The sequence below is a fragment of the Tupaia chinensis genome, unplaced genomic scaffold (genome assembly GCF_000334495.1).
Source record: "Tupaia chinensis unplaced genomic scaffold, TupChi_1.0 Scaffold149851_1, whole genome shotgun sequence".
NCBI classification, from domain to species: domain Eukaryota; kingdom Metazoa; phylum Chordata; class Mammalia; order Scandentia; family Tupaiidae; genus Tupaia; species Tupaia belangeri.
In genome coordinates, this window is record NW_006209696.1 from 213,463 (window position 1) to 229,582 (window position 16,120).

The window sequence follows — 16,120 nt, forward strand, 5'->3', positions numbered from 1 at the left end:
ATTTTTCTGTCACAGGGTGCAGCCACTCAGTTTATATTGAGTGGGGATCAATGTTTGCCTTTCATAGGCTAGCTTATTTCACTTGGCATTAAATCTTCTGTATTCATTCCATTTTTATCAAATGACAGTTTCTGACTGTTCTTCATGGCTGAGTAATATTCCATAGTGTATATGTGCTACATTTTTCAATCCACTCACCAGTTTTGAGGCACATCTTAACAACTTTGCAACTAGGAATAGTGCTGTAATAAACATGGATGTGTAAGTGTCTTCCTGATTGTTTTCCTGTGCTTTGGGTAAATACAAAGGAGTGGGATTACTTGGTCTTACACTAGTTCTATCTGTAGAATTTTGAGGCACCTCCATGCTGTTTTCCACAGTTGCTATAGTAATTTACATTCCCACCAACAGTGCAGAAGGGTTCTCTTTTTACCAGAACTTCATCAGTACTTTTCATTCTTTGTTCTTTGTTTTTTTTTTTTATTAATCACACCAATTCTGACTGGGGTTAAGTCAAACATTTTCCTTATGATAAAAGACCTTGAAGGTTTTTTCATGTTTTTTGGCTGAAAATGGGATTCTTCTTAAGTATTAGTAAACAGGTCAGCTATTGCTGTTTTGCTCAATTTGTGATATTCCAGTTGGAGAATTTTTTTTTTTCACTAGCATGTCTATTACCAGCACTTTGCATACATAGAGGGAATATTTCTATTCTATGTATACAAAGGACCTTTAGGAGAGTGTGTGGCTATAATTTGATAGTGATAGCTCATAACTAATCTCATTTTTATTTAGTAGAGTTGCTTACTGTACTTTTGAATACGTTTGTTATCATTACAATAAACCATCTTAAAATATTATTTATCTGATGAGAATAATCATTTAATTTTTAGGGTCCAAATAGCAGCATGGCCTTGAAAAGCTCTGTGAAGCTGACCCACATGGGGTGGCTCTATGTTTTCATTCAAAGAGTTCCCTGAGTATATCGGGTACATGTACGCCTATGACCCAGGATCCACCGAGGCTAGGGGTAGATCACAGCCCTATTGGGAGTGTTGTCTTTCTGTCTCTTTCTCTGTCTCTTTTTTCATGGAAGAAATAAATTACATTTAAAAACTTCTTTTTTTATTTTATTTTTTGCTTGTGCTATGACAGAAGCCAGTGTATGTTAGGGGAAGATTCCTTCCTGTATAAAAATGAACTGTGGTATAAAGGAAAAGATCTTCATATGTATAATTAAGGCTAGACTAATCATCTTTTTTCTCATTAAGCATATTAATTTGCGGAGTCATTAAATATATTTAAATGATATTGCATTGGAGTAAGAGGATTAATGCCTAGCCTCACTTCTTTGTCGGATGAGAACTGTCGCTGAGTTTATTGAGTAGGAGATCAAGCATCTCACTAAGAACCTTCCCTGGAAAGAGGGACAAAAGGATGTAAACTGAAAATGAAAAGAAAAAAATATCTGCTCTTTTCTTTAAATTGTGGATGGTCCAGAAAGACATTTACCTGATTAAATAGATGTGAATGTATTTAATCTACTAAAACAAAAGATAACATCGAAGGAAATGTATCTTTTTTTCCCTGTAGTACCATTTTACCTGGCATTCTGTTTTTAAGAAGGCACATGAAGAAGTCTGGCTAACAGCATTCGTTGCATCCACCTGCATTCCTTTCTTTTAGAAGAGATGGTCCTGACTTTCCAGCTGTTCTTCACCTACATCTGGATCACGTTGATGCTAAATGCTTTTGCTGCTTCTAATATCAAGAAGCCGCAACAACGCTGCTCCTCTTCAATGAGACAAACCCGGTAAGATACCCTTGATATAGTCTATGCCCTTTTTGCTCAGTTTCTCTCACCTCAGACTACTAAAAAGTTACAAACATATCTTTAATAGTAAAATATTCTAGCAGCAGGGTCTGTTTCTAGAAATAGCATTCACTCACCAAAATAAATCACCTCTGGTTGACAACTGAAGTGTAGACTCCAAATGCTGATGGCATTTGTATCCATATTTATGCTTCTTTTTAGAGGAAAAAAAAGTGAAAGGTTTATGTAGGATTCCTTTTTTGAGAAATGCATTTTTTCAATGAGTAATAGACTTATTAATAATACATTAGACACTTGTTTAATGTTTCTTCAGATTTTTATAGTAGAAATTAGTCTGAGCACCAACTTTGTTTTTAATGTTGAGGATTTGTGCTGGCCTATAGTTTCATATATCATGAGATAGTATCAAAAGGCATTAAAACTATTTGTTCTATTTCAAAATAGTTTTCACATATTTGAAATATCATCCTGAATGAAAGCATATAATATAATCACTATCTTCCCATTAGTAATCAAGACCATGTCCGTATGTGTTAGTAAGCTCTCATCATAGAGCAAGCAGCTCATCTTAACTTACTTGGGACTATTTACTTGGAACTATACACATTTGAGTAAAAATGTGGCTAGGAATCCATCAGTCCTAGGCAAACTGCAATGATTGCTCTCCCTACTCCCATATACCTAAAATAACCAAAGAATGTCTTAGGGAAAATCTTCCCTTTTCATGGATTTCCAAAAAGTCTTAGAAAAATTGAGAAATGAAGATGAGCAATATCATCCAGTCAACTCTAGCAGTCAGTGGGGTGACAGATGTTTCAGCCCAATTGCCTTCTCATCATGAATAAGCATTTTGCCATAAGATCAGGAAAGTAAACATCCAATTTTAATAAGCACCTTCTGTAGCTTCAGGTTTAATGACCAAAACCAGAAGGGGTGTGTGTGTGTGTGTTTGGGGGTGGGGGCGGCGATGGTTACCTTATTTTTAATCCTACTCTGTGGTTAAAACCAAGGACTACCTCCAGCCCTTTCATGTTTCTACTCTCAGATCCCAGACATGACATAGTATGAATTCTTACTTGGTTTAACCACTTTATAGGTCTTCTTTAAGGCAACTAGCCAAGGAAATGTTTGGGAAATGTTTGAGATATGTGAGGCTATACCACCAGACTATATATTTTTTCAAATTGTTTATAAATTCATGCAATACGGGTTATCTAAATTTTAAAATAGAGATTGCTTAAAATATCACTAAATAATCAGAGATTTTTTTACTCTGTTTGGTGGTCGTACAGATGAGAGACATTGTCATGAGAGCTAACCTATTCTACCAGCCCATTATCCGTGACAGAGTTTCTGCAGAAAACAACTACCATGTGTACTTTTTAGGTGACATTTAAAGGGCACGAGGAGAACACTGATTCTTTGTGGTGAGGATGGTAATTATTTTCTTATGTAAAATCCCTTATATTTGGAACCTATTCAAAAGAACAGAAAAATGTATGAAACTAGAAAGTCAGATTTCCCCCAGAGGACACCCTACGGTTTCTGCCATGTGAGGCTGAGTATGTTTGTTTTCACTTCTCTATATTCCTAAGTGAGGTGCCTCTTTGTGGCCAAGGCTAGAATAGGATTCATTAAAATTTATATCTGCTTCTTTTGTTCTTCAAAGGAAAATCCTCTAGGGCACCAGGGATTGAGTAAACCATTACACTGGTTCAGAAGGAGCCACTTAAATGAAACACAGCCGTCCTTCTTAAATGAATAGAGTAATTCAACCAGCCAATTTCTGAGCTGTCACTTGGTGCTCTTTCATGCAGATGTTAAGGCATTTGACAAAAATACAGAAATTAATGTATAGAGTAGTCTCTGGAGTATGCGCCGAATTCTTCCACATAGCTGTGTGAATAGATACTAAAGCGTTCTCTTCACTACATCCAAGCTGATTATCAATAAAAAATAAATAAATAATGAATAAATTAGTAATCCACTCTTTCAAGTGAACTAATAGAGTGAACATGAAAGGAAAACATGGTCTTTCTTTGAAAATCATGAAGTGGATTTATATACATTATTTTGCATTTATATGCATTATTTTGAGCCCCATTTTATAAATTAGACCCTGAAATGCTTCACAATTAACTATTTTTATTAAGAATATAATCTCAATTTTTATCCAAAGGTTTCCTTTTTTCTAGTCCAAAGATATTTTTAAGTTTTTTTCAATCTAAAGATCCTCTTTGTTTCTTAAAAGCAAAGTGAGAAGATACGAAAACAAATTGAGTTCATGCAGGTGAAAGTGTCCCTCTCTAACCTAGGGAAAATTTTTGGTTCCCTGGTGATGCAAAGAGGATTAGGAATATGGATTCATCGAATACTTATTCATTCTTTCAATCATGTATTCAGTGACCTTTATTGCAAGTGCTGGTTTGGGGGCCGATCATGCTATAGGAACATCACACTGATGCAGGCCTTAAGAATAATCAGCTGCTCAAAGAGACTTGCAAGAGCCAATTGTTAAATGTTTAGGAAAATTCTGAGCTGAGTGTTAAAAACAAACATTATTAAACATCAAATTATATAAATATAGAGTTAAATACATTATTTTAAAACACAAGTGATAAACACAATTCATGACTTTTTAATTATTTTGTACATTTTAGTATTATCTATTGCTCTTGTGTTATTTATGTGTATCATGTCTGCACAGTATAAATACTAGGCTACTACACAACACCATACTGCATTGTACTCTACGGGCAGCTACGTGCATCTCTGTGATGTTAGTAGCTTGAAACAGACTGTGATAGAAGTGTTACACCGTGAAAATCAGCAAACATTACATTCAGGGCTTTTATTCTTCTCCCTGGAAAGCCACTTATTAAATACTTATCAGCGTATCCCTGAACATAATGTAAAAGTCTGGGGAGCCTTAGGAATTGTTCATTCAAGTACCACTATAAGACACGGGAAGTGGCAGAGACTCCAGTGACAGGGTAAGTGTCTATGGGGAAGTGCCTGGTCAGGTCCAGACTCCTCTTATTATGAGAAAACTTGAGCCCAGTGAGGCCAGATTCTCTGTTTTCAAAAGAAGCAGAAAATTCTGTTTTTCCTGCAAAATTTTCTCATTTAAAACAATAGTGGTTAATCCAAAAAAAATGTCTGCAAACCAGCTCATGATCTGGCCCAATTTGAAGCTCGTTTCTTAGATGAATATACTGAAGCTTCATCACTAAATTCATGATCTGACAGAGACCCAGTTACAATGCGGGAACTCTTGTGTCTTGGGTGGGTATTCTCCCTGACTGGTTCTTCCGCAGAAAATTCACTTGCACAGGTTTCTCCTCCATAAGAGACAGGGTGGCCAAAGTCAGGTATGTATTCCCAGAGTTCAGGAACAGCTCTGTCAAAGCCTCAATAGTCCTTCCATCTAATGAAAAAAGTCTGAGAATTTCAATTATGTTTTCTCTTTTCTAAGTTCACTTATAATCCTTATTCACATACCTACATATTTTCATATTTAAAATTATAACATAGGAATTATGTTTTCTTAAGTTAAGCACTTTCTAAGTAGCTTCATAGACATCATAACACTTTTTGATGACTCTATTTTATTAATTTGAATTAAAAGATGTCACAAGAGCATTAGGATTCTGGAACTAAACATTAGATCCACAATTATGAAGGTTTTCTTAGTGATCAAAAATCAGATTTATTGATTCACCCACTACTTTATTTTATTCTTTGTATTTGCTTCTACATAGCCTAAGAGAGTTTTTTTGTTTGTTTTTTGGGGTTTTTGGGGGGGTTTTTTGGGGTTTTTTTTCCTTCATTTTGTATTTTTCTAAAGAAAAACAGTAAGCCTATAAAAACATCTTTAAATGTTCCCTACATTATTTGGGAGCATCAGTTGGTCTCCTGTGTGACCGGTTCATAATAAAGCTTGCATGGGAAATTGACTGTGATAACAGCAAATTGTTTCTAAAACAACAAACAGGATAGAATGATAAAGTGGGAGAGCAGTAAACAGATCTTATTTGCAAAAGATTCTAGAAGGCAAAGTTGTTGGGTCTAGATAATTGATAATGGATTTATTATACAATAGCACAGTAAACATAGTGGATTTTTTCAAGGGAGAAAAAAGTCTGAGAATTTCAATTGTTTTCTCTTTTCCAAGTTCACTTATAATCCTTATTCACATACCTACAGCTTTTTTCATGTTTTCATATTAAAATTATAACATAGGAATTATGTTTTCTTAAGTTAAGTACTTTCTAAATTGCTTCATAGACATCATAACACTTTTTGATTACTCTGTTTTATTCATTTGAATTAAAAGATGAAAATTACTACCTTTGTTGTCGAACATTTTTTCAAGTTTGCACTGTTAAAAGAAACAGCAATAAATATTTTCATGCACGTAGTTTTTCCCTTACCAATAAAAATCATTTTTCCTGAAAATGAATTACTGAGTCAAAGCATATTAAATATCTTTATAAATCATGAGATGAATTTCTAAAAGAATTTATCAATATTTCAACTCCCACCTGCAAAACTTAAATATTCCTGTTTTATCATATACTTACCAGCATGGAGAACTAACGTTTTTGTCGTTTATTTAATATATGTAAAACGGTAGTTATGGTTTTAACTGGTATCTCCCTGTAAGCCTTCAAAAATAAAATATTTTTAAATAGGCATATTAATTATTCTCTCCATTGGATAATTTATTGATGTCATGCCTCGTTGTTTTCAAGTTATGACTCTTGTTAACTAGTCAAATATTCAGTATTCCATTGGTGTCCACAAGGGATTTGTTTTCCACAGATATAAAAATATGGGTGCTTGAGTCCTTTATATAAAATACATAGTATTTGCATATAATCTACATACATCCTCTCATATACTTTACATCATCATCTCTAGATTATTATAATACCTAATGCAATGTAAATGCTATGCAAATAACTATTATACTATATTGTTTAGGGACAAATGACAAGGGGAAAAATTTCCTGTACATATCCAGTACAGACACATTGCCTTTTCTTTAACATTTTCTACCCGTGCTTGGTTGAACCCATGGGCACAGAACTTCCACAGTTGTGGAACCCTCAGATACAGAGGGCTGACTGTTGAAGCCTCCAAGCTCTCAAGACAGCAGTTTTGTAAAGCAGCTGAGTGTGACTCAATTAGAATGAGGGCTTTCTTTCGCTTTTTTTTTTTTTCATTTCACTTATAAAACTGCAATGCATCAAAATGTGTTAGGTATATAATGAGTCATGTATATTTGCTTTTTCTCAACTGGTCCTAGTACTTTTAACACTTTGAATAATGTGTCCTCCTCAAAGACCCTTTTAGTCCCACTCAAAATCCAGTTTTTCCTTTCCCTTAGTTCCTCATTTTCTTATTCATAAAATTATAGTAGAATTCCTGACACTGAGAAAAGGGAGAAGCATAGAAATAAAGGGGACTTCAAAAAGTTTATGAAAAAAGACAAAGTTCTATTTTATTTTAGTATAAATTTTTTAAATCAATGTGAAGCTTTCAAAATACGTATTTTCTGTGAAGTTTTTGAAAATCTCTGATATACTCCTCATTTCACTTATAAAACTGCAATGCATCAAAATGTGTTAGGTATATAATGAGTCATGTATATTTGCTTTTTCTCAACTGGTCCTAGTACTTTTAACACTTTGAATAATGTGTCCTCCTCAAAGACCCTTTTAGTCCCACTCAAAATCCAGTTTTTCCTTTCCCTTAGTTCCTCATTTTCTTATTCATAAAATTATAGTAGAATTCCTGACACTGAGAAAAGGGAGAAGCATAGAAATAAAGGGGACTTCAAAAAGTTTATGAAAAAAGACAAAGTTCTATTTTATTTTAGTATAAATTTTTTAAATCAATGTGAAGCTTTCAAAATACGTATTTTCTGTGAAGTTTTTGAAAATCTCTGATATGCTCCCTTTGTATGATCCAGGTCCTAGCTCAAAGAGAAAAACCGTAACTATTACCAAGACTTACGCCTACTTTTTCTCAAACAATGTTCATAATATTTTGTGGAAAAGACAAAGATCAGCTCTTCCATGAACTGAGATGTTTGCATTTGGCCTTGTCTTAATTTAGACTTCTAGAAGACTCCTCAGACAGAAGTCATTCAAAAGTATTCAGTAATCGGTAAAAATGAAATCATTATTTCTAGAATGGGAATGAGGGCAGAAGATAGTGTCTTTAAAATGATACAAACATGGAATAAGACCAGAAATCTCGGAACTAAATCTGATGCACCCTTACATAATAACCCCCCTTTTAAGTACATTTTCTTCTCTCTTTCATCTGTTCTACTTCAGTTTTCATTTTACTAACCTCTTTATGTGTATATTTGTTCCCCTGTAAATCAAGCAGTCTTCAAACTAGAGCACCTCTTGGGTTATGATATATCCCTGAAAGTTCAAGCTATCTGTGGGGCACATAGTCGTAGATGGTTTTAAAGCAATCAATTTCTGGACCTTTAATTTCCTTATGACCTCTTTGCTAAAATTGATCTACCTAAAACTCCCCTGTAATCTCCTGTAGCACCCCCATTTAATGACTGCTCTGTCCCAAGTGGCAAAATAAAAGCATGCCTCTCACTCTCCCTGAAATTTATTATGTGTTATTGCCCCAATGTGTAATAATTTCCTGTATACAGAGACCACTATAAATGTTGCTGCTAAGGTAATGAATGACTATAGTCTAAATAAAATATCCCTTTCCAAACTGGATAATTTCCTAATTTTAACTTTCAACAAAATTATACAAAATACCTAATTGACCTATAAAGTTATATATAAATCATTAAAAGCAAGAGGTGTTGATAGATCACTTAATATGGATTTTTTTATTAAATGTATTTATTTACATTCATTCACTGTACATCATTACAGCATACAAAGTGAGATTTTCCATCCAGAATACACTGTATATTGGCTCAATCAAGCACATCAACATACATGTTATCATCAACAAATAATTTTCCATTTCCGGTTTCCTGTATGTTTTGCTTTTTTTTCCCATCCTTGATTCCCTATCTCTTATCCTCTGCCATCTCCCACTCTCCTCCCACACTGTCTCTTGTGTCTATGTTTGCTTTCTATATTTATTCCCCCATTTTATTGAGTCACTAAACATCTTAATTAATCTAAATATTTTCATAGCAAGCACAGCTGATATACACATTTCCATGAACACAAGTCCAACTTTAGGCATAAGCCTCAGTGAGTAGAATGAACATTCTATAAAGTAGCACCTAGCAGGGGCTATATATCTTACTGCAGGATCACTTAATATGGATTTTGAAAATTAAGTAAGAAGGAATTTTAAAAATGAAGCTACATTGCTAAAATACTGCTGAAATAAAAATGTTTCCAAATTCATGTACTTGTGCATAAATACTGGTTTTCAACATTTTTATGTGTAAAAATTTTCAAATAATAATACCATTTATGCTAAACCTGGTCTTATTCCAATAATGAGTAATATCTATTTAATGACACATAAAATAATTGGGGGAAAATATGCTATCACTTTAGTAAGTAATACATTTTGAATAACATTTCATCCTTAATTTTAATAAGTTTCAACATTTATATGAGTTGTTTTTCCCCATATGCCATGGTCTTAGAAAATAGAAAAGTTAATTTCATGTGTACACATATTTTTCTTGCAAAGATGTATGATGGAGTGATAAAATTCCACAGAGGAAATAAAATAGAAATATAAGTTCAAGAAAGCAAGGAATGATATAAAATGTCTCTCTTTTTAAAAATGGTCTGTTCGTCTATGTTTAACAGTATAATGTGAGTAATTAGATTCATTGGATTCATTTAAAGGAGTATGTTTTATTTTAAATCATTAATATTTAAATAATTTCAATATTTATGGTAAAAAATGGAGATCTATTTTTAAATGTGTGAGTAAATACATACAATTTCAAAATTCTTTAAGAAGGTATATAAGGGGGAAAAATAAGATCTATAAGGAACAAATATTTTGGGGGAATAGATGAGGTACAAAAAAAGGTAAAAAAAAGATAAAACAAGGGAAATTGCAAAATTTGTGGGAAATGGAGCTAAAGTATGAGTTTATTTTGATACAATAAATCTTTGAAACCCATGCACAGTTTTTTGTTTTTGTTTTGTTTTGTTTTGTTATGAAACATACTTTCCATGGGCATTCTGGAGCACCCTTGTACAGAACATTTTACTGTCTCAGAAGAGCCCTTGGGAAAGATAGGTGCATGTGTTTTCAAGTACTGCCAAGAAAACTTGATAGCAACATCAGGTTCAGTCTCCTGGTATTGTTCATTAAGATTTAACCTTTCCAGTCTTATGGAGAGGTATGCTTCTGAAAAGGCATATTAGTGACATGTCATTTAGTTGCATTAAAAGAATATTATTACCAAAATAATTCAAAAATTTTCATGAGTTTCCACCTATAGCCATAGTTTTACTATTTTTTTAAAAAAGTAGATAGTTTTTATTAAATGAGTACTCTTTTCTAGGTCAGTGGTTCTCCTGAGAAATTGTTATAAGTACAAATTCTAATATCTGAATGCCATTGAATCAGAAACTCTGGTCATGTGGCCCAACAAACCAGATGATTTGGATGCATGCCAAAGAAGACGATATTTACAAAACATCTGGCATGGGACCTTGAATATAGTAGGCATTTAATAAAAGCTGGCTGTAACTGTACTTTAATAAATATCTTATTCTAGCTCCTCGGAAGACAGTTTTTAGTCAATACTAGCCCGTTGGAAGGATTAGTTCTGTGTGTTCAATTAATCATAAGATATGACAACTTCCATGTTTAAAAATCAAACTTATTATCTTCTATCCCAAGCAGATTCCTTCTCCCACCTTCACCATTCCTACTGATGGCAGAATACATGTGTAAACTTCTCAGCATTCTGATCAGAAACTACCCTATTCTATTGAAAGCCCACACTGCAGACTGTATGTTGTCATAGAAATACAACACAACACTGGGCAAGGCTGACCGACACTCATCTGAAGAGGTAGAGCTTTATTCTCAGGTCAAGATGCTTACTGGGAAGAGGTCGTTTCCCTGTCTTTGCACAGAGAAATGTAGGTGAAAACAGACTTCACCTGCTTTGCAATTTGACCTGATATCAGGTCTAAACTTGACCATCCCCTACATTCTAGAACCTCAACAGGGATTCTACTTTCAATCACAACCTTTTCTCACTTTATCTTTGTATAATGCTGTCATCAGTTTACAGTTTCATAGTATTTCTATTTTTCACTGTCTTAGTACAGAGATGGTTCAACTTAATTGACTGCAAAAATCACTTAGGTAGGTTGTTTAAATGCAGGTTCTTAGGGCTTGCTTCCCTGGGTGTTGATTTTGTTGAACCAGGATGGGAGTCAATGAAACTAAAACTGATCACCTCCACCCAAGTAATTGGGAGATTCCAAATCTACAAACCACATTCTGAGAAACATAACCAGTTTGTGCACTATATCCAAACTTAGTTTATCATTTAAGGTGCTTAAAAATGTGGTTTGTCTTATCTGTTCCACTCTTACATTAAAAAAGAGCAAAGGTTGGCAGATCTTTGGCTTAACGTAAACTGAGATAATAAACTTCTTATGTATGTATTTTACAACATGCTCTTAATGAGCACAGATGGTCAAACTAAATCAAAGTATCAAGAAGTATATGTATCTCAAATTTTGTTTTCCCTTTGCAGGGACAGCAAACAAGAAACTAGAATGAAGAAAAATGACATTACCAAAGTGCGACCCATGAAATATAAGCAACTTCTCCACATAAAAGACCATGATTTTGCACTGAGACCTGGATTTGGAGGTGAGTATTATTTTTATTCAACTCATATCAAAATCCATTGTAGTGTTGGAATGCAGATGACAATTTGAAACAATAAAGACTAAAATATTAGACTATATTTTTTTAATTTTTAATTTTAATTTTTTAAAGAATTATTTTATTTTAACTTTATTTATTTGTTTATTTTAATTTGACCAGAGAAGGATAGAGTGAGACTTGGAGTGAGAGTGAGAGAGAGAGAGAGAGAGAGGGAAAGTGAGAAAGCAAGCCGCCTGGTCTGGGACTTGAACTATGGTCAGCCATGTGAGAGTTCAGTCCCCTTAACCACCACTCCACCTGCTAGCCCCTAGACTATATTTTTTTAAAAAAACTTTTACAAATATTTTCTCTTGAATGAGAACTATCAATAATCTATCCATTTTTTTCTTTTGAGAGGTTGTTTGTTTGTTTGTTTGTTTTGCTACAGGGCATGTGCGCTTGTCAGAGAGACAGAGAGACAGAAAGTGAGAAATCACCCCCCAGGGGGGATGGCCACACTGCAATCCTCCTCCATTCTCCTCTCAGGATCTTGGGCACACACACACACACACACCCAGCGTGAGTATAAGCCAACTGGGTCCGGGACTCGAACTGCGGTCCACTGCATGGGAGTTCAACGACATAGCCATTACACTAACTGCTGGTCCCATTTTTTACTTTTTTTAAGAGAGATTTATTGCTATAGAGCAAGTGTACTCACCAGAGAGATGGACAGAAAGTGAGAAATCACCCACCAGGGGAGATGGCCATGCCATGATCCCTTCTCCTCCCTTTTCCTTTCAGAATTTTGGACACGCACACACACATGCACCTGGCATGAGTTTTTTGTTTGTTTTATCTTTTTACTATTTCTTTTTTTATTAGAGAGGTTTTTGCTGTAAGGCCTGTGAACTCACCAGAGAGAGAGAGACAGAAAATGAGAAATCACCCCCAAGCGAGAAAGCACACCCCCAGGGGTGGCCATCTGACCATGCTGCAATCCCTTCTCCAGTCTCCTCTCAGGATTTTGGGCAAGCACGCACATGCACCTGGTTGAAGTTTTGGCATAAGTTTTAAGCCACCAGGTCCAGGGCTCCAGCTACAGTCGACTACATGGGAGTCTAGCGACATAACCATTACACCATCTGCCCATCCCAATCCATTTTAAATGGACCAAAAAACTCATTTTTGTACTATACACAATACTATAAATAGTGTGTTCAATAAAAAGTGAGTGGATATATCCTGCCTATACCCCAACTTACTGTTTTAACTGAAACCTGTTGATTGCATTACACATTATTCATAAAAACCTGTTAAATATTCTCATAAACTGGAATACCTAGCTTTCTGGGAGCTGTTATGGGCCAGGCAAAAAACAACTATGCAGTAGAAGTTACAAAAGAGAGAAAGGAACTGGCCTCACTACGGTCAGACCCTAAGGCATGTAGTCAGAACCACGAGCAGCAGGGCCAGATGACAGACGTGTGACAGACATGTCTGCAGGCTTTGAGGTCACACATTTCTGCAAGTAAAAGAGACATGATACAAGAATGTTGATAGGCAGGAGTTCATGTGGTCCAAGGCGACAAAGGAGGGTCTCGGGGAGGACAGACAGGACTGAGTAAAGGTGTATTAGCAGGAATTACCAGTTACTAGTCGTAAGATATGAGCTTTTCTTCTTTGTGTCAGCTAAGTGTGTGACCAGCCTTAAAGGGGCCTGGTGCTCATTTTTACCATGAAAAACAATGTGTTTGTGAAAGTCAGCCAGGTAGATGACAGGAAGTAGCAAGCCGACTATTGGCAACTTCCTCTTTTTTCCTTCTCTGGCCTTAACTTAGCATAGCAATGCCTTCTCTGGATAAACTTGACCTTCACATAGGTCAAATGCCATAGATCCCTGTGAACCAACTCTGTTGAATTTATTTATTTTTATTTTTATTTCTTCTAGCAATTAAAATTGATCAAAGTGTTGGAGTACCATGCTCTGTGCTAAGCCCTTTTATGCACTATCTCATTCGCCCTCACAGTGACCCTATGACATAGGCACGATCATGATTCTTAATATTCCAGTGTGGAAATGGGGCTCAGAAAGGTTAAGAGGTTTGCCCAAGATCATGAAAGCAGTAAGTGTGGAACCAAGATACAAAGGCAGGTAAGGATGACAGAAATGGTATTAGAGGTGCATATTAGAACAAAGCCTTTCTTCCCTTCAGATTGTTTAATATGCACGTGTTTGCATCCCTGAGGGTACTGACTCAATACATGGGGTGTGATGAAGTCAACAGCTTACTGCTGCATCCACCCTGACTCTTCTTTCATGGACTGAAGTCTCCCACTTCCCAACTCCTGAACTGCCACCTGTAGGATTCAGAATCCTGCAGACGTGGAGATGAGTGTGGACAAGGGTGAGAAGCAGGATCCTCAGGCGGTAGAACAGGTACAGCTTTCTGGTAAATAACTAATACCTCCAGTATTTAGGGTAGCGTGGGGGAATCTTCATACTCTTGTCATATTGTAATTATGAATAACAGAAGCACAATACGACTGTAAATATCACAGAGAACTAATCATTTGTAAACAGGTAAAATAAAGTTTATCAGGTACTTGCTATATTGAGTTGTTTTTTTGTTTGTTTTTTTGTTTTTGTTTTGTTGCTTGTTTCCTGAAATCCATTAGTCTGCAATTCTAAGGATCTGACTTTATTTTCATTAATGACTCAAACTTTAGCACGCATTAAAATCGCTAATGGGGGAGGGGATTTAACACAGATCACTGAGCCCCTCCCTCCAGTGTTTCTGATTCACTAAGTCTCAGTGGTGTCAGCAACTTCCATTTCTAATAAATTCCTAGGTGATTCAGATGATGCTGGCCTGAGAATCACATTTTGAGAAACACAGTATTAAATTATCAGCACCAGATTAAATCTTGGTGAGCTTTTCATTTTCTAGGCACTCCTCACATTTATTGAGTCCTAATGTAAGATTTTAGAACCTTGAAAATAAGCAGATTTATAAATGTGTCCAATTTTTTTCTCTTTATCTGTGAGACTCTATTTATCTTTTTCCTTAACTACTTCTGAGGTACTATACTGAGAACAATTCTCCTAAAGATGCTTGGGTTCTTCACCATTCTCAATAGACTGTTAATTTCTCCAGCCAAATTTGCCCAAATATTGGATAATATGCTCTACAGCTACCATGCAGGTATTCTACACCTTGGTGTCTAAGATGTATAAAAAGTTTGTAAAATCGTTTTCCTACTTGCCTTTAGTAGTAACCTGCGAAAAATAAACTTGTGGGTCTTGTCAGCCACTAGGGGGAGCCAGTCACACAGGGATGGCTTTGAAACTGGCGGTTCAGAAGCAGCGGTTGGAAGCTTACAACGTAGTGTTCTCTTTTCAACATCAATTCGAAAGCTGCCCTAATTCCTGTCAGGTTAGGTTCCTCGATTAAATTAATTCCTATCTTAGGGGAAAGGGTTTTTTACGGGGATTGTTTTAGGCTATTGAAAGCCAGAAAGATTGAAAGAAAAATGGCTGTCCTTGAATGTGGACCTTGAAGCAGGCAGTACAGAGAGGCCTTGTCATTCAAAATGGTTCAAGGCCAATAGCAGAATCACTTGAACGCTAGTTAGAAATGCAAAAATTCAGTCCCCAACGCAGAATTTCTTAATAAAAATTTTTATTGTAACGAGATCCCCAGGTGATTTCCGTGTACATTAGTTTGAGAAACTGCTGTGGGTTACTAAGAGCTGACCTTTCTCTTTTTATCTTAAAACTTTTATGCCTACCTTCTCCATCCCCTATAATTTCATTCCATTCCCCAGTAAAACATAAAATTGGCTTTAAATTTCTGTTTTGCTTAATCTGTTAGAGACAGTATTTGTTTTAATGAAAACGCAGTTTTTGAGTAGTTTGCTTTTGTTTTTCCTAAGACTACTCAATAGGGTTATTAAAAATGCAATTGAGGGCCAGCTGGTGGGTTAGTGGTTACAGTGACTGGATCCCATATGACTAACTGCACAATATGAGTCCTAGATCAACGGCTTAAAAAACACTCATACCAGGTATGTGTGTGTGCATGCCCACATGCCCAAAATCCAGAAAAGAGAGAGAGAAATGAAGGAGAAAGGATTAAATCATGACCATTCCCCTGGGGAATGCTTTCTCACTTTCCTCCTCTCTCTCTTCCCTCTGAGCATGCACATGCCGTCTACTGAATTAAAAAATACAAATGCAGCTTAAATGCACCAGTTAGTGACAGGTGGCAAATCATCCCACAATTAGGAACATTTTTCTGACAATAATAGACTGGGACCAAATCATTGGTGTGTTCAGTCAGTTCACAGCAAAACCCATACATTCAGTGAGAAGTGTCAGTCCGGAGCTCTGTGAAATGCAGTCATTAACCTTCTCCT

At 35.6% G+C, this 16,120-nt stretch overlaps 1 protein-coding gene across 1 annotated transcript in view; it reads left to right on the forward strand.

Moving 5' to 3' along the window:
• The first annotated feature begins 1,620 nt into the window (after positions 1–1,620).
• GABRR3 (gamma-aminobutyric acid type A receptor subunit rho3) overlaps positions 1,621–16,120 on the forward strand; it is a 64,822-nt gene continuing 50,322 nt past the window's right edge. The window contains 2 exon segments of the mRNA XM_006171552.1: positions 1,621–1,813; positions 11,592–11,704. Of these exon segments, the coding sequence (XP_006171614.1) occupies positions 1,692–1,813; positions 11,592–11,704 (235 nt within the window). The 5' untranslated portion in view covers positions 1,621–1,691.